We start from the raw sequence: 18,605 nt of genomic DNA, 5'->3' as shown, positions 1-18,605 counted from the left end.
TCTACATAAAATGATTTCTTTTAGCTCTCAGTTTTAAGGACTTTAGGCTTCCTATATGCTTATGTTTATAACACTCTTTTTTGCGGAAATGACATCTACTTGGCTCTCAGATGTGACTTGATCACATCCTCTTCCTAAATATTAGCTGTTTTTACAAAATATAAACAGCGAAGTCAGAGTCCTTCATATCATCCAACACTGCATTTGGCACCTAATCATTTTAATCATTATTGATAATGTCCATCGTTTTACTTTTAGACTCCTCCAAAGGACTAATAATAGATTCAATCAATCAATCAACCAACCAATCAACCAATCAAGCATGTTTGAATGAGAGACTAGAACTCAAAAGGGAGTTGTTCTTAATTAGAACCTAGGCAGAAAAGGATGGTAAGCACAAGTCTAAAATAGAACTCTCTCTAAACCTTGAATGAACAATACTGAAGTTGAAATTCTACTATGGGGTGATACAATGAACTCTGTCCAAGAGATGAAGAAGAGGTTGCTAGTCACATAAGACAATAGTTGAAAACAATCATATTATGTAGGTGTAGGAATAAAACATAATGGTGGGAATAGGCTATGTAAATATTAATAAAAAGAAATGTATCCTGTTTTCTCCCCTGAAAAGGTTGTTTAACTAAATTCTATTTTAGAAATACTTTATATATTTACAGTTCGTGAAATTACTTAAGAAAACTACTTCATCTGCATATATTTGCTGGTATCTTTCATCCAGCATAAAAAAGTTTATTTTGATCGGTAAATTTCTGGGTGCCTAGCTTTCCTCCTATGCATCGTGACAGGGCAGTCTATTACATCAGAATCAATCATTTAGGAATGGGGATGATCCTGAGTTACAGAACGAAAATGCTTTTCGAATTTAACACTTTGATTATGTAGCTGACCGTTTTATATTGCCACTCCAGTTTCATCATTATTTTAAAATTTTGTGGACAGTTTTTTCGGGCACAAAAGAACTATAATTATGGCATTACATAGTTTCAGACGTCAGTCCTCCAATAATGCCTCTAGGAAAATAAAGGTAGTTTTCCATTGCAACAATGATAAAATTCAGAAAATAAAAAAAGGGAAGTTCAATGGTTCAATGTCTATTCACGGAATATGTACTTACTCTTTGGGCCGCCTGATGTCGCTCTCGGCCGCCTAATTCGTTCCGATTAAAAGACTGGTATAGCCCTCCTTTTTCCGGGAGAAAAGACGCTCCGTTCTTGTTTACTCTGATAAGCAATGGTGAACACGGAAGGGTGGAATCGAGAGAATCAGTTGGCATATCTTCACTTGGAGGCAATTTAAGCCATTTGGAAATATCAAGCTCCTGAAATGCGGTGTTTCGGCGGTGCAGTCCCAGAGGGCCAGCTTCTAGTGCTTTCGCTTCTGCTTGTCATAGTTTGGGAGGTGGGGAGCGGACAGCTCCACTACTCAATCCTGGAGGAAGCCAAACACGGCACCTTCGTGGGCCGCATCGCACAGGATCTTGAACTGCAGCTGCCGGAGCTGGTTCCTGGTCTTTTTCAGTTAGATTCAAAGGGTTTTGGGGACCTTCTGGAGGTAAATCTGCAGAATGGCATTTTGTTTGTGAATTCTCGAATCGACCGGGAGGAGCTGTGCGGGCGGAGCGCGGAGTGTAGCATCCACCTGGAGGTGATCGTGGACAGGCCGCTGCAGGTTTTCCACGTGGAGGTGGAGGTGAGGGACATTAATGACAATCCTCCCAGGTTTCCAGCGGCACAAAAGACTCTGTTTATTCCTGAGTCCAGACTGCTCGACTCGCGGTTCCCACTAGAGGGAGCGTCAGATGCAGATGTCGGTTCCAATGCTCTGCTGACTTACAGACTGAGCACCAATGAACATTTCTCTCTGGATGTCCCGCCCAACCACGAGCAGGTGAAACCTCTTGGGCTCATTTTGCGGAAACCTTTAGACAGAGAAGAAGCTGCAGAGATTCGCTTATTGCTCACGGCCACCGACGGAGGCAAACCGGAGCTGACCGGCACCGTCCAGTTACTCATCACAGTGCTGGATGTCAATGATAATGCTCCAGTTTTTGACAGATCTCTCTATACCGTGAAATTACCGGAAAACGTCCCAAATGGAACATTGGTAATCAAAGTCAATGCCTCAGATTTAGACGAAGGCGTGAATGGGGAAGTTATGTACTCGTTTTCTAGCGATGTTTCTTCAGATATAAAATCCAAGTTTCACATGGATACTGTCAGTGGAGAGATTACAGTTATAGGAATTATTGATTTCGAAGAGAGTAAAGCTTACAAGATTCCATTAGAGGCACGTGATAAGGGCTTCCCGCCATTGATTGGTCATTGTATAGTTCTTGTGGAAGTTGTAGACGCTAATGACAATGCTCCACAGCTCAATGTCAAAACTCTCTGGCTCCCTGTTAAAGAAGATGCACAGCTGGGGAAAATCATTGCCCTCATCAGTGTGATTGATTTAGACTCAGGTATCAACGGGCAGGTAACCTGCTCCTTGACTAAACATGTCCCCTTCAAGCTGGTGTCCACCTTCAAGAATTACTATTCTCTCGTGCTGGACAGCGCTCTGGACCGAGAGACCACAGCTGACTATAAAGTGGTGGTGACAGCTCAAGATGGGGGCTCACCCTCGCTGCGGGCCACGGCCAGTGTTTCTGTGGAGGTGGCTGACGTGAACGACAATGCGCCTGTGTTCTCGCAGCCTGAATACACGGTGTTCGTGAAGGAGAACAACCCGCCTGGCGCACACATCTTCACGGTGTCGGCGGTGGACGCAGATGCGCAGGAAAATGCGCTGGTGTCCTACTCGCTGGTGGAGCGGAGGATAGGCGAGCGTTTGCTGTCGAGCTATGTGTCTGTGCACGCGGAGAGCGGCAAGGTGTTCGCGCTGCAGCCTCTGGATCATGAGGAGCTGGAGCTGCTGCAGTTCCAGGTGACCGCGCGGGATGCTGGTGTGCCTGCCCTGGGCAGCAATGCGACTCTACAGGTGTTTGTGCTGGACGAGAATGACAATGTGCCGATGTTGCTTGGATCTGGGACGGGTGGTTCAGGTGGAGTTTTAAATCAGTTGTTGCCTAGATCTGTGGATCCTGGTCATGTGGTGGCGAAGGTGCGCGCTGTAGATGCAGACTCTGGTTACAATGCTTGGCTGTCTTATGAGCTGTTCTCACGGCCAGGTAGCATGCGCAGCCCATTCCGTGTAGGTTTATACACTGGTGAGATCAGCACCACAAGGTCTTTGGACGAAACAGATGAGACTAGACAACGTTTGCTGGTTCTGGTAAAGGACCACGGTGAACCTCAGCTGACTGCCACAGTCACTGTGCTGGTGTCTCTTGTGGAAAGTGGCCAGGCCCCAAAGACCTCGTCCCGGTCCTCTGTGGGTGTTAGTGTGCCAGAGCCATCTTTAGTGGATGTTAACGTGTACCTGATCATCGCCATTTGCGCAGTGTCCAGCCTGTTGGTGCTCACGCTGCTGTTGTACACAGCGCTGCGCTGCTCGGCGACATCCACGGGGGGCGCTTGTGGGTCTGGGAAGCCCATGCTGGTGTGCTCCAGCGCAGTGGGGACCTGGTCTTATTCGCAGCAGAGAAGGCAGAGGGTGTGCTCTGGAGAGGGCCCACCGAAGAGTGACCTAATGGCCTTCAGCCCCGGTCTACCTCCATGTCCTGGATCTGTTTCTTTGGACTCCTCTGAGAAGGTGAGTTGTTGTAGAATTGTGATTATTCATAGAGTTATTTCTGGAAGTTTTGTTTTTTAAACTTCATTGTTATATTTAAGTACTGTAGAAAAGTCTACAATTATACCAGTACTTTAAAATTTGTAGATATTTAAATTTGGATAAGACTTCTGTTTCCATACTCCAATTAGAACAAATCACATCATATTATGGAAGTGTCAGTTAACTGTTGAAGTAATTTTATTTAAAAACTGTAATTTATTTATTTATTTATTTTTTTATTATTCGATATAATTTATTTACATTTCAAATGATTTCCCCTTTTCTAGCCCCCCCACTCCCCGAAAGTCCCGCAAGCCCCCTTCTCTTCCCCTGTCCTCCCACCCACCCCTTCCCACTTCCCCGTTCTGGTTTTGCTGAATACTGTTTCACTGAGTCTTTCCAGAACCAGGGGCCACTCCTCCTTTCTTCTTGTACCTCATTTGATGTGTGGATTATGTTTTGGGTATTCCAGTTTTCTAGGTTAATATCCACTTATTAGTGAGTGCATACCATGATTCACCTTTTGAGTCTGGGTTACCTCACTTAGTATGATATTCTCTAGCTCCATCCATTTGCCTAAGAATTTCATGAATTCATTGTTTCTAATGGCTGAATAGTACTCCATTGTGTAGATATACCACATTTTTTGCATCCACTCTTCTGTTGAGGGATACCTGGGTTCTTTCCAGCATCTGGCAATTAAAAATAGGGCTGCTATGAACATAGTAGAACATGTATCCTTATTACATGGTGGGGAGTCTTCTGGGTATATGCCCAGGAGTGGTATAGCAGGATCTTCTGGAAGTAAGGTGCCCAGTTTTCGGAGGAACCGCCAGACTGATTTCCAGAGTGGTTGTACCAATTTGCAACCCCACCAGCAGTGGAGGAGTGTTCCTCTTTCTCCACACCCTCTCCAACACCTGCTGTCTCCTGAATTTTTAATCTTAGCCATTCTGACTGGTGTAAGATGAAATCTTAGGGTTGTTTTGATTTGCATTTCCCTAATGACTAATGAAGTTGAGCATTTTTTAAGATGCTTCTCCGCCATCCGAAGTTCTTCAGGTGAGAATTCTTTGTTTAACTCTGTACCCCATTTTTTAATAGGGTTGTTTGGTTTTCTGGAGTCTAACTTCTTGAGTTCTTTATATATATTGGATATTAGCCCTCTATCTGATGTAGGATTGGTGAAGATCTTTTCCCAATTTGTTGATTGCCGATTTGTCCTCTTGATGGTGTCCTTTGCCTTACAGAAACTTTGTAATTTTATGAGGTCCCATTTGTCAATTCTTGCTCTTAGAGCATACGCTATTGGTGTTCTGTTCAGAAACTTTCTCCCTGTACCGATGTCCTCAAGGGTCTTCCCCAGTTTTTTTTCTATTAGCTTCAGAGTGTCTGGCTTTATGTGGAGGTCCTTGATCCATTTGGATTTGAGCTTAGTACAAGGAGACAAGGATGGATCAATTCGCATTCTTCTGCATGCTGACCTCCAGTTGAACCAGCACCATTTGTTGAAAAGGCTATCTTTTTTCCATTGGATGTTTTCAGCCTCTTTGTCGAGGATCAAGTGGCCATAGGTGTGTGGGTTCATTTCTGGATCTTCAATCCTGTTCCATTGATCCTCCTGTCTGTCACTGTACCAATACCATGCAGTTTTTAAAATCAGTGGCCGTCCTATACTCAAAGGATAAGCAGGCTGAGAAAGAAATTAGGGAAATGACCCCCTTCACAATAGCCACAAACAGTATAAAGTATCTTGGGGTGACTCTTACCAAACATGTGAAAGATCTGTATGACAAGAACTTCAAGACTCTGAAGAAGGAAATGGAAGAAGACCTCAAAAAATGGGAAAACCTCCCATGCTCATGGATCGGCAGAATCAATATAGTTAAAATGGCCATTTTGCCTAAAGCACTATACAGATTCAATGCAATACCCATCAAAATCCCAACTCAATTCTTCACAGAGCTAGAAAGAGCAATTATCAAATTCATCTGGAACAACAAAAAACCCAGGATAGCTAAAACTATTCTCAGCAACAAAAGGAAATCTGGGGGAATCAGTATCCCTGACCTCAAGCAATACTACAGAGCAATAGTGTTAAAAACTGTAATTTATTAATCAGATTGCTAATGATGGATGAGTTTCTATAACACTTGAAAGCTATTCCTTGTGAAAAACAAAACCAAAACCCAAACAACAATGACAACAATAACCACCCTCCAAACAACAATAAAATCCAAAGCAACCAAACAAAACAAACAAACAAAAACCCAACCAAAATTCAATAACTACAAAAGAAAACAAACAAACACAAATAGAAAAACATTTCCAATGGTTTAGTAGTCATTCAGTGAACATGAATATAAAATTTCATATTCAGCAGTCTTCTAGATGAAGACACATAACAACCAGGGGATCATTAAAAACAAAAACAAAGAAACAAGAGACAAATGTCTCTACTTAGGAACCCAATTCTAGGCTGGGCATGGTGGTTCACATCTTTAATCCAAGCACAGAGGTAGAGGCAGAGGCGGAGGTGGAGGTGGAGGCAGAGGCAGCTGTATATTTGTAATTTTAAGGTCAGCCTAGTCTACAAGAGAGTATCAGGACTATTGTCTCAAAAAGTAAAAAGTAAAACAAAACAAAAAAGAAACAACAACAAAAACAAACAAAAACTATGAAGACATAAACACAATTCTATCAAAAAGAGTATAAATATTATTCTCATTTCAATATGTGTAAAAGATAATCCTAAATTTTTCATATGGTAAATTATAAGATGTCTATTGACAATGATTTCTATGTTTATAATTCTGGGCTACTTCTCTTGAGATTTCTATAATGTTTTTAATTCTGGGCTATTTTTCTTGTGATAATACAGGAAGTACCCTCTTCCAGCAGCTAATACTTTGTTTTCCTTTCTTTTTGTTTTATGATTTTTCAAGAGAGGGTTTCTTTGTGTAGCCCTGGCTGTCCTGTCCCTAGCTCTGTATACTAGGCTGGCCTTTCAACTCACAGAGATCCACCTGCCTCTGCCTCCCAAGTGCTGGGATTAAAGATGTGCACTAGCACCCCAGGGAACTTTCTTCAGAAAGTGATTTTTTAAAAAAAAATAATGGTTTTTTAGATTAGTGATTAAAATTTTGGGATATAAAGATTTAGTTCTTTAAATCACTTGTAATTCATATTCTGAAACCTACAAAATAAACTTCTGTACAATAGATGAGAATTGACTTTTCTTTCATTACTTTACAGCACAAGACTTTTCAATAGCTTTTTGTGCTATACTTAACATTTGGAGAATATAACTTGTGACTTTCAAATAGTTGTTTCTGTAAATTGTCCATTTAGTTCAAGCTATCTTTTAATTTTCTCATTTTCATCTGACAAACTAAAACTCAGGAAGAAATGGAAATAAGAGGAATGAGAGGCACTTCATTTCTGGTTTTTTAAGACTAGCTTGGCTTGAGAAAGGTTACTGTAGAGGCACACACTGTCACCTATTCGGAAAAGTGACAGCCTGTGTTCTATCACCAGTTTGTTGTTAATTCCAGTCTCACTTCCTTGAATCACACTGTGCTCATGCCTCCTCATGTGCCCTAAAGATATCTCATGGGTGTTTCACAAGTACTGAAATTTATATATGATGACAGCCTTTAAGATAGGAGATGATACAGATTACTATAAATGGATGAATTACCAATTACATCAATGTAGACATGAGGAAGAAGGGATGCATGGCATAGTATCACAAAGTAATGACACTGCTAGTCCTCAGATACAGAATTGTCTTGGATGCAAGTGACACTGATCGCTTCCCTGGATCTGTACACATAGTCAGATACTTATAACCTGCAGGGCACAGAGGCACATGCCTTTAATCCTGGCACTCCAGAGCCAGGGACAGGAAGAGCTCTGTAAGAGGCTAGCTTGGTCTCCAAAGCAAGTTGGATATCAGTGAAGGGTACACAGAAAGACTCTGTCTTACCACCCGCCCAGCCCCAACAGAGCAAAACAAAACAAAAAGAAAATACTTGAACTGATCACAAGCAGTACATGGAATACAAAGAACAATTGCAAACAAACATTTGAAAGTATAAGTCTGAATTCAAGGTAATTTGTTTGATGGGCATATATTGGCAACAGGAATTCAGAGACTACTCAAAGTTTGAAATGATAGAAACAATAGACTTCTCATAGCAAACCGTGAAAGCAGTAGTCATGAATCTGTCAATTTATATTAAAGGAGATTCTGTAGTCAATGTGTACTGTAATAAAAATAAATTTCTTTCCATTTACCTGATTTCCATTTTGTTAAATGCAAGAACCATTCCTTTCAGCCCATGTCTTAGCCATAGTTTAGCCACTGGAGAGTGATGATTTATAGTGATGATTTCCAAAGGAAATATTTTTTCCTGAGAAGCTATACTGGGTCATAAGTGTTGTAAAAAAATTGTGTCCAAACTTGGGTCTGAGAATAATTTGCACTTGTGAAGTGATCAGTTCCTCTACAGAAGCACCCGAATCTTAGTTCGCTATCATTCACACCAATGTCTTCTTTCTATTGGGATATTATCATGAGGGTCGGGTATTGAACATGGAGAGTTTGCATGGATGAGAAGCCAAAGTTGTGTGGTTACTAGGGACATATAGAAGAATGAAAATGGAAAAATAACCAATGCTGAAGTTAGGGATCTCTACATTCTACTGTTGACTTTGGAGTCACAAAAATCTGACAAACAACAGAATTGGTGTCTTGAAATTGCTATCTAAATGAAATTACACAACCTTAAAACAATGACAAAATAATTGAGTACCATAATTTGAAAGGGCCTACTCCTGCTGTGCTGTAAAATAACAGCCCTCTCATTATTCCTTGACTCTTAAGGGCATGTAAAAATTTACCTAATAATTATCAAGTGATCAAGAAAGCAATCACCTCTTGTTTTACATTTGAAGAAAAAGTTGCACATTAAGTATTCACACAAGCTAAAGAAATGTAGTATAAGGGATAATAAACCACAGAAACAAACCAAAGATGTGAATTAAAGGAAAACTGCACTCATGCAATTACTTACACATTTAGCCACTGGATGTCGCTGCCGTCCACGAAATATGTAGCTTTTAAGAACAAAGATATACTTCGCTATTTCTCGGGGTTAGGACGTAGCTACGTTCGGAGATCTCGGCGTTTCGGTTAAAAAATGATATTAGGAAACCGACCAGAAGATACTAGAACTTGTATGCATCTCAGATGGCATATTCATGGATTTTTAAGACAAGAGAATGCTTCAGTGGTGATCTCCAGATATCTGAGCCATGGAGCTTGGCGCCTGCTACTTTGGCTTCTGCTCTTTGCAACATGGGAGGCAGGGAGCGGCCAGCTCCACTACTCTGTCCCAGAAGAGGCCAAACACGGCACCTTTGTGGGCCGCATCGCGCAGGACCTAGGACTGGAGTTGGCAGAGCTGGTGCCCCGCCTGTTCAGGGTGGCGTCCAAGGACCGCGGGGATCTTCTGGAGGTAAATCTGCAGAATGGCATTTTGTTTGTGAATTCTCGAATCGACCGGGAGGAGCTGTGCGGGCGGAGCGCGGAGTGCAGCATCCACCTGGAGGTGATCGTGGACAGGCCGCTGCAGGTTTTCCACGTGGAGGTGGAGGTGAGGGACATTAATGACAACCCACCCATGTTCTCCGTAGCGGAACAAAAGATCTTGGTACCTGAATCTAGACTGCTTGATTCTCGATTTCCACTAGAAGGCGCCTCTGATGCAGACGTTGGAGAGAACGCTATGCTTACTTACAAACTCAATTCAAATGAGTTTTTTAACCTCGATATTGTAAACAAAAGAGGCAAAGGCAATTTCCCAGTGCTTGTTCTTCGAAAACTGATAGATCGAGAAGAAAATCCTCAGCTAAAGTTGCTACTGACAGCAACCGATGGAGGCAAACCTGAGTTTACAGGTTCGGTTTCACTGTTGATTCAGGTCTTGGATGCTAATGATAATGCTCCTGTGTTTGACAGATCAGTTTATGAAGTTAAGATGTATGAGAATCAAGAGAATCAAACCTTAGTAATATGGTTGAATGCTACTGACTCAGATGAAGGAGTAAACAAAGAAGTGGAGTATTCATTTAGTTCTTTGACCTCGTCTATTATAAGAAAGAAATTTCTAATAAACGAAAAGACTGGAGAGATAAAAGTAAATGACATTATTGACTTTGAGGAGAGTAACAGTTATGAAATTCATGTGGATGCTACAGATAAAGGATATCCACCTATGGTTGCTCACTGCACCGTACTTGTAGAAATCTTGGATGAAAACGATAACACACCTGAGATAGTCCTAACTTCGTTGTCTCTCCCGGTGAAAGAAGATGCTCTTTTGGGCTCAGTAATCGCCCTGATCAGCGTGTCAGACAAAGACTCTGGTGTCAATGGGCAGGTGACCTGCTCCTTGACTAATCACGTCCCCTTCAAGCTGGTGTCCACCTTCAAGAATTACTATTCCCTCGTGCTGGACAGCTCTCTGGACCGAGAGACCACTACTGACTATAAGGTGGTGGTGACAGCTCGGGACGGGGGCTCGCCTTCACTGTGGGCCACGGCCAGCGTGTCTGTGGAGGTGGCTGACGTGAACGACAATGCTCCTGCATTCGCGCAGCCCGAATACACGGTGTTTGTGAAGGAGAACAACCCGCCTGGCGCGCACATCTTCACAGTGTCTGCTGTGGACGCAGACACGCAGGAGAATGCGCTGGTGTCCTACTCGCTGGTGGATCGGAGGGTGGGCGAGCGCTTGCTGTCGAGCTATGTGTCTGTGCACGCGGAGAATGGCAAAGTGTTCGCCCTGCAGCCTCTGGACCATGAGGAGCTGGAGCTGCTGCATTTTCAGGTGAGCGCTCGGGATGCTGGTGTGCCTGCCCTGGGCAGCAATGTGACTCTGCAAGTGTTTGTACTGGATGAGAACGACAATCCGCCCACACTGCTGGGGCATCAGTCAGGTGGTCCTGCTGGTGAATTTAGCCAGCTTGTGTCGCGATCAGTGGGTGCAGGACACGTGGTGTCAAAGGTGCGCGCAGTGGATGCGGACTCCGGTTACAATGCATGGTTGTCTTATGAGCTACACCCAGCTGTGGGCACGCGCAGCCCTTTCCGTGTGGGTCTCTACACGGGTGAGATCAGCATGACAAGAGCCCTAGATGAATCCGATTTATCGCGCCAGCGCCTATTGGTGTTGGTGAAGGACCATGGCGAACCTATGTTGGTCGCGACTGCCACCGTTCTGGTGTCCCTAGTGGAGAACGGACAGGTGCCAAAAGCTTCTTCCCAGGAGTTGCCCAACTTCCCCCGCAGAGAGGCGTCGCTGGTGGATGTCAATGTGTACCTGATCATTGCTATCTGCGCGGTGTCAAGCCTATTGGTGCTCACGCTGTTGCTCTACACAGCCCTGCGCTGCTCAGCTGTGCCCGTGCAGGATGGGTGCGGGCTTGGGAAGCCCACCCTGGTGTGCTCTAGCGAGGTAGGGACCTGGTCATACTCACAGCAGAGGCAGAAGCGAGTATACTCTGGAGAGGGTCCGCCCAAGACCGACCTCATGGCTTTTAGCCCCAGTCTTACACCTTGCCCAGTGGCCGAAGTGGGAATGGAAAATCATTCTGCTGCAGGAGACGTGTCTGGGAAGGTGGGCTATTATTTTTTTACTCTCATAGTTTGCTTGATAAAATATATTTTCTCTTTCATTTTATTCTGTGACAAATGTGTATCTCAGACATATTTTGTCTGTGTGCCACTATGTACAAGTACTTTTAGCAATGCTTTGGAATTTGGTTTACTCTAGAAGTTGGTTTTGTGATGTCCATCTATGCACTGCTGTGCAAACCTCTGCCTAAAACTTGTAATATAAATATAACTATTATGAACCCATAAGCTTCCCCCAATAGAACTCGTGTTGAGGGTGCAGTAAGTTTTATTTTCACATGCTGTCTTCATGTTACAAATATTTGTAAGCTCAGTGATTTAATTTTCAAGTTAAAATTTGATTTGACCCAGTTGCATTAACAAAATGTTGCACTTCTTCTTTTCCCGTTTCCTTTTCATGAGAACGTTTGGCATTTTATTTTGTCCCTCATGTATATCATAGGACAAGACTTTATATTCAGCAACTGTGTTTGTTTGTATTGCAGCAAGGTAGACTGGCAATTCAGTGGCAATGTTTTTTATTTGATGATTTCTTTTGTTTCAGTAGTACTGGTCCTTGTTTCAGTATACATTATTCACTTGTATTTTAAGAGAAGGATGCTTCATAGTTGTTGGCATAATTTTACTCAACAACCCCTCACAATGGTCTCCTTTATTAGAATACCTAAGAAACTTGTGGTATTCAAGTATTAGCTCATCCCCTTTGAGAAGTGTTATGACGAGAGTGAAAAGTCTCTGAAAGTATTCTTAAAGACTTCATCTCACCAAGGTTGGTGATGCGCACCATTAATCCCAGCACTCAGGAGGCAGAGGCAGAAAATCTCTGCTTGGTCTATCCAGTGAATTCCAGGATGGACAGAGCAATAGTAAGCTCAGTTTTTAAACAAAACCAAATAAACCAAAAAAACCACACCTTTCACTCGTCAGAATGGAGAGATGGCTTAGCAGCACCCGCTGCTCTAGCAGAGGACCCGGGTGTGATTCCCAGCACCCACATGGTCACACACAACCATCTGTAACTCCAGTTCCAGGGGATCTGATGCTCTCCTCTGGCCTCTGTGGCTGCTAAGCTTGCATATGCTGCACCCAATACATGAAGGTAATATATTCAGACATAAAAATAAAATAAACAAATCCTTAGGAATAATAAACAGCACCACCAACAAATGCTTTATCTTCTTGTGACATGTGATTTCAAATGAAGTGTCTTCTACATGCCAGACCAGCATTCTTCTTATTTCAAGAGATTAAAAATGTTTGTTTTAGTCTAAATTAACATTAAAATGGGGAAAGAAAACTTTATTATTCCCGTAGAATATCTTACACTACCTGCACGTGTGGTTTAGTTAACAGCTTCTCTTGTCATCTTAAACAGACTGGTGTTGGTTTATGTAAAGTTGGATATGCAGGCTAGTTAAGTTACATGACATGATGACTGTTCTTTGTTGTCAACTTGGCTATATCTGGAAATACCTAAAATTACATTGACTGGTTACACTCGTGAGGGATTTTTTTCTTAATTAAATCATTTGGGGTGGGAAGACCCGATTTTAATCTGGATCCTTTGAGGTGGGAATATTTTCCTTTCATCTAGGACACTCCTTCTGGTGGTGGCCTTTATAGAGGGCAGGGAAGGAAGAATTCTAGCTCTTTGCCTGCTTGCTCTGGCTCTCAGTGGCATGTCCATGTCTACCCTGGCATTGCAGGCTTCTTCAGGATTCTGGCACACACTGAAGATCAACTGAGCCACCCAGCCTTATGGCTTGAGCAAGCACTAGAGTCTTGGATCTTCCATTGGTAGGCAGCCATTTATGTATTTATATGTATGTTCTATTCTGTAAGTTTTGTTCCTCCAGAAAACCCTAGTGAGACAAAACTACCATACCAACCACACTTTACTGCAATTTTTCAAATTTATTTCAGCATCACCAAAGCAACTAATCCTTATCTATCATTTCAGTTCTGATTTTTAGCAGTTACTTGTCCTTTTCCATTTACTATGAATTTTCTGTTTAGTCTATGTCTCATAAACATATCCGAACAAAAGCTGACATCTTTAGGAAAGTTCAACAACACAAAATTTTAACAAGAATTACAAACACAATATTGCCTTCAATGGCCAGCTTTCCATGGCTGGTCTCAATGTTAAATCTTAAATATTATTGATGAAAACATGTGCATTAAATTAAAAATGTATTGGCCACCATACCCGATATACTTATGAAATATATGCCTTAGATTTGAATTTCTATAGAAAATTTTCCTTTCATCATAGCTCATATTAATGATGTCTCAGTTATGAACTGCACTTATGCCACCAAATATACTAATTTAAATCAATATAATGTAAATATTGTAATATCAAATTTAAGAGGTATTTTAACCTTCATAGTGAAGATATTCTGGTTTCATTTGCAAGTTTTTATTTTATTTTATGTTTTTGAAACAGAGTATCCCAATAGCCCAGGTGGCGGCAAAGTCACAACAAACTTCCTGTTCCAGTCCCTCAAGTGCCAGAATTATAAGCATGACTTATTATACCTGGTTAGGCTGTAGGCTTTAAAAAGAGAACCTCCATGTCTCTATTTCTTCCTGTCACTTCTGTTCTCTCTTTTTCCTTGCCCATACATATTTATATATGTCAGATATATAAATATGTAAACAGATATATTTGCTTTTATATTTATTTGATATTCCTAATATCAAACATGTAGACATACTGAGTTATTGTGTATTTCTTAAGTTGCTGACTTTATTATTTTTATTCATCATCTTCCTGTTATTAATTTTTTCAAGGTCATCAGTGATTAAATTCAGTAAGATATATAGAATATGCAACCCAAAGGGACACAACTGACAGCTCAGTTAAAACAAACCTATAGCGTTTTTCTTAAATTCCTTAGAATTTCCCCTATGAAACTCAAGTTGTGTCTTTTAATTCTCTCTTGCTCTCTTTCTATCTCTCTCTATCTACCTATCTCTCCCTCTATCTCTCTCTCCTCCTTTTGCTTGTTGAATGCAAGGGTCAGGGACATGTGTCATCACACCTTGCTTGATAGTATTTGAGATACATCACTAACATGTGGATTTATTGTTATAATATAATTGTTAGTTGCATGAAAACCTTGCAACTTCAAGAGGTTAAAATTGCATTTTATTTTTTTTAAATTAAGTTTTTAGGTTATTATTTAAGGTAATGGGCTTTGCCATCCGTCCCCTTCCTCTTATCCCTTTCTCTGGCTGGTGCCCTCTCTGCCCTTGGTTTGTCTGTCTTTCTGTTGTCTTATTATATATATTACAGTATTTGATCTATTTCCCACCTCTTTAAAGATCTCTTCTCCCTCTCTCATGATACCCTAACTAGTTTTGCAAATACACTATATACACAAATTCTAAATCTAAAAATACATTTTATATGTATTTGATCAGTGAAGTAAGTTTTCAGTTCAAAAATAGGAAAGGACCTTCATTTTAGTATGGAGTTATGCCAAAACACATTGGATCATTTCAATCAGAAAATAGGAAATTAATTTTTCTTTATGATTCTCTTATTTTTCTGAATTTAGTCATCTCAGTGGGCTTTCTTTCTTGTTCTTTTTAACAGTGCAATATATTGGTTTAGGATTTATGTTTTTAATCATAAAAACAGTTACAGTTAATTGAAACCATATATCTTTGGTACAGATTTGTAGTCATTAAATCTCTATTTGTAAGAGTGTTCAAGTGAAAACTGAAGTTCACATAAAGAAAACAAACCTGTTAACTTGTGTATACATTAACAATAACTTTTTAGTGGGGAATATCTGAGTTTTTTCAATGACATAGTATTATTGGCAAGGTTCAGATGTCAGTTAATTGTTTCCATACAATCTTGAGAACGATTAAAAATTTTATTCTTTATAGTGATACTGATAAACTTCATCACCATCTATAGGCTTTCATGTAAACTTTAATATATTTTTGTATCTCGGATAAAAACAAGATAATACATTTGAGTGAATGAGATTTAAAATGTTTATATCCTAGCCTTTTCACATTAATTTTCTAAGAAAATAAGTATAAACAGACATATATAACTTGAACTAGTGATATTATTTTTGAATGAAAATTCATTATTTTCCAAGTAACACGTATAATTCACATTGAAGTGAAAATAACATTCACCCTGAATAGATTTAGTGACTAACCAGAACAATTTAGCCTGTAAAAAGATTTAGCAAAACTATTATACTCTCAGGAAGAGGTTGGATAAGCCGGCATTCAAATATATTACATTTCTCTAGAATCTCTTAAAAGCTGTATTGCCGCTACAAATGTATGCTGTCCATATTATTTTACATGATAATATAGTTTGTGCAGTAATATGTTCTTAGATGTCTATATAGAAGATGAAATTACTCCAGGAACTATAATTCTAAGATAAAACAACCTCTAATTAGTTATTGGCTATAGAAATATGAACTAGTTAGAAGCCTTCAAAGAAAAGCACAAACGAAGGAAGTCATTCTGGCGCCTGATAAGCAAGAGAGCAGAGCGCAATTGCACTTACACTTTGAGCCACAGGATGCCGTTGTTCTCCAACAAGAGCGCCAGGAGAAGAAAATCGGATCCTCTGCAGACCGGAAAGAAGCTGGTGCCTAGCTTTAAACACTATAAACAGCACTCGCATTGTTAACATTATCTTAGAGAAAGAATATCACTACTACTACTACTAAAAAAAAAAAAAAAATCAAAGAGAACATGTCCTTTGTCGCCATGAAATACTGCCATGGATCTTGGTTCCTGCTGATCACACTTTTGCTGTTCACAACCTGGGAGCCTGGGAACAGCCAGCTCCGCTACTCCGTCTCCGAGGAGGCCAAACACGGCACCTTCGTGGGCCGCATCGCGCAGGATCTGGGGCTGGAGCTGGCGGAGCTGGTGCCCCGCCTGTTCAGGGTGTCGTCCAAGGACCGCGGGGACCTTCTGGAGGTAAATCTGCAGAATGGCATTTTGTTTGTGAATTCTCGGATCGACCGGGAGGAGCTGTGCGGGCGGAGCGCGGAGTGTAGCATCCACCTGGAGGTGATTGTAGACAGGCCACTGCAGGTTTTCCACGTGGAGGTGGAGGTGAGGGACATTAACGACAATCCTCCCGTGTTCCCAACGACACAAAAGAATCTTTTTGTTTCGGAAACGAGAGCTCTAGATTCTCATTTTTCGCTAGAGGGCGCCTCGGATGCAGATATCGGAGCCAATGCTCTTTTGACTTACAGACTGAGCCCCAGTGAATATTTCTCCCTGGAAGTACCAACCACAGAGGAGCTGGTAAAACCACTCGAACTAGTGTTAAAAAAACCGTTAGACAGAGAACGAGATTCAGAGCTTCACTTAGTGGTTAAAGCAACGGATGGGGGCAAACCTGAGCTCACAGGTATCTTGGAGTTACATATTACAGTTCTAGATGTTAATGACAATGCGCCAGCGTTTGACAGAGCAATCTATCGGGTGAAGCTGGTAGAAAATGCGAGAAATGGTACCCTGGTCATTAGACTTAATGCTTCGGATTTGGACGAAGGTTCAAATGGTCAAATTCTTTATTCCTTTGCAACGGATGTTTCCCCTAAGATAGAAGCCACTTTTCATATAGATCCAGTCAGTGGAGAAATTAAAGTCAATGGAAAAATAGATTTTGAAGAAACTAATTTATGGAAGATTCAAGCAGAAGCAGTTGACAAAGGTAGTCCTCCAATGTTTGGTCACTGTACAATTTTAATTGAAGTCCTGGACATCAATGATAATGCTCCCAAGTTAACTGTAACATCATTATCGCTTCCTGTTCGAGAGGACGCTCCAGTGGGGACAGTTATTGCCTTAATTAGCGTCACAGATCCTGACTCTACAGTCAACGGGCAAGTGACCTGCTCCCTGTCTCCTCATGTCCCCTTCAAACTGGTGTCCACTTTCAAGAATTACTATTCGTTAGTGTTGGACAGCACCCTGGACCGCGAGACCACCGCTGACTATAAGGTGGTGGTCACAGCCCGAGATGGGGGCTCACCCTCGCTGTGGGCCACGGCCAGCGTGTCCGTGGAGGTGGCTGACGTGAACGACAATGTGCCTGTTTTCGCGCAGCCCGAATACACGGTGTTCGTGAAGGAGAACAACCCGCCTGGCGCGCACATCTTCACGGTGTCGGCGGTGGATGCGGACGCACAGGAGAATGCGCTGGTGTCCTACTCGCTGGTGGAACGGAGGATAGGCGAGCGTTTGCTGTCGAGCTATGTGTCTGTGCACGCAGAGAGCGGCAAGGTGTTTGCGCTGCAGCCTCTGGACCACGAGGAGCTGGAGCTGCTCCAGTTCCATGTGAGCGCGCGGGATGCTGGTGTGCCTGCCCTGGGCAGCAATGTGACTCTGCAAGTGTTTGTGCTAGATGAGAACGACAATGCGCCCACGCTGCTGCCCCACGGAACTGTCGGAGCCGGTGGGGCAGTGAGTGAGCTTGTGCCTAGGTCAGTGGTTTCAGGACATGTAGTGGCGAAGGTGCGCGCAGTAGATGTAGACTCTGGTTATAATGCTTGGCTGTCATATGAGCTCCAGTTCGCAGCTGGCAGTGTGCGCAGTCCCTTCCGCGTGGGACTATACACAGGTGAGATCAGTATCACTCGCGCCCTGGATGAAGCAGATGCGCCACGCCAGCGCCTGCTGGTGTTGGTGAAGGACCATGGCGAGCCCGCGTTGACTGCCACAGCTACAGTACTGGTTTCTCTGACTGAGAGCAACCAGGCACCAAAGGCGTCTTCAAGGGCGTTTGAGGGTACAGTAGCCTCTGAATCATCTGTAGTGGATGTCAACGTGTATTTGATTATCGCCATCTGTGCGGTGTCCAGCCTGTTGGTGCTAACACTGGTGTTGTACACTGCCCTGCGCTGCTCAGCACTGCCCACTGAGGTCGCCTGTGGACCGGGGAAACCCATGCTGGTGTGCTCCAGTGCAGTGGGAAGCTGGTCTTCCTCTCAGCAAAGGAGGCAGAGGGTGTGTTCTGGAGAGGGCCCACCAAAGACAGACCTCATGGCCTTCAGCCCCATTGTTCCTCCTGGTTTGGGTTCTGGAGATAGTGGAGTCCAGCAAGAGATATTTGAGAATGTAAGTACAGAAATTCTGGAGTAACTTCCATGCCAGGTGATGT

General features: G+C 42.3%; 4 protein-coding genes across 4 annotated transcripts in view; all 4 read left to right on the top strand.

Annotated features, from left to right (window-relative positions):
* The window catches only part of LOC127663731 (protocadherin alpha-4), a 213,887-nt gene that overhangs the window by 28,783 nt on the left and 166,499 nt on the right, over nucleotides 1–18,605 (top strand). The window lies entirely within an intron of this gene.
* LOC127664104 (protocadherin alpha-7-like) lies at nucleotides 1,218–3,926 on the top strand. Its single transcript, XM_052155986.1, has 2 exons — nucleotides 1,218–3,714; nucleotides 3,885–3,926. Exons 1-2 carry the CDS (start codon nucleotides 1,345–1,347, stop codon nucleotides 3,924–3,926), a joined length of 2,412 nt encoding a protein of 803 aa, XP_052011946.1. The 5' UTR covers nucleotides 1,218–1,344.
* On the top strand, nucleotides 9,055–16,078 carry LOC127664103 (protocadherin alpha-9-like). The gene is given in 3 exon segments (XM_052155984.1): nucleotides 9,055–9,124; nucleotides 9,127–11,420; nucleotides 15,890–16,078. Coding segments are annotated over 3 exon segments (2,553 nt in total).
* Nucleotides 16,178–18,586, top strand: LOC127664102 (protocadherin alpha-10). Its single transcript, XM_052155983.1, has one exon. It carries the CDS (start codon nucleotides 16,178–16,180, stop codon nucleotides 18,584–18,586), a length of 2,409 nt encoding a protein of 802 aa, XP_052011943.1.

Source organism: Apodemus sylvaticus, chromosome 13 (genome assembly GCF_947179515.1).
Source record: "Apodemus sylvaticus chromosome 13, mApoSyl1.1, whole genome shotgun sequence".
Taxonomy (NCBI): domain Eukaryota; kingdom Metazoa; phylum Chordata; class Mammalia; order Rodentia; family Muridae; genus Apodemus; species Apodemus sylvaticus.
Note: the sequence above shows the minus strand (reverse complement) of the source record. Positions and strands in the feature narration are given on the sequence as shown.

What these genes read in the sequence shown, in the direction of transcription:
- LOC127664104 (XM_052155986.1), top strand. Translation starts at nt 1,345, where the DNA reads ATGCGGTGTTTCGGCGGTGCAGTCCCAGAGGGCCAGCTTCTAGTGCTT. An exon ending in CTTTGGACTCCTCTGAGAAG is followed by an intron (nt 3,715 to 3,884) that starts GTGAGTTGTTGT and finishes TACTCCAATTAG; the next exon opens with AACAAATCACATCATATTAT.
- LOC127664102 (XM_052155983.1), top strand. Translation starts at nt 16,178, where the DNA reads ATGTCCTTTGTCGCCATGAAATACTGCCATGGATCTTGGTTCCTGCTG.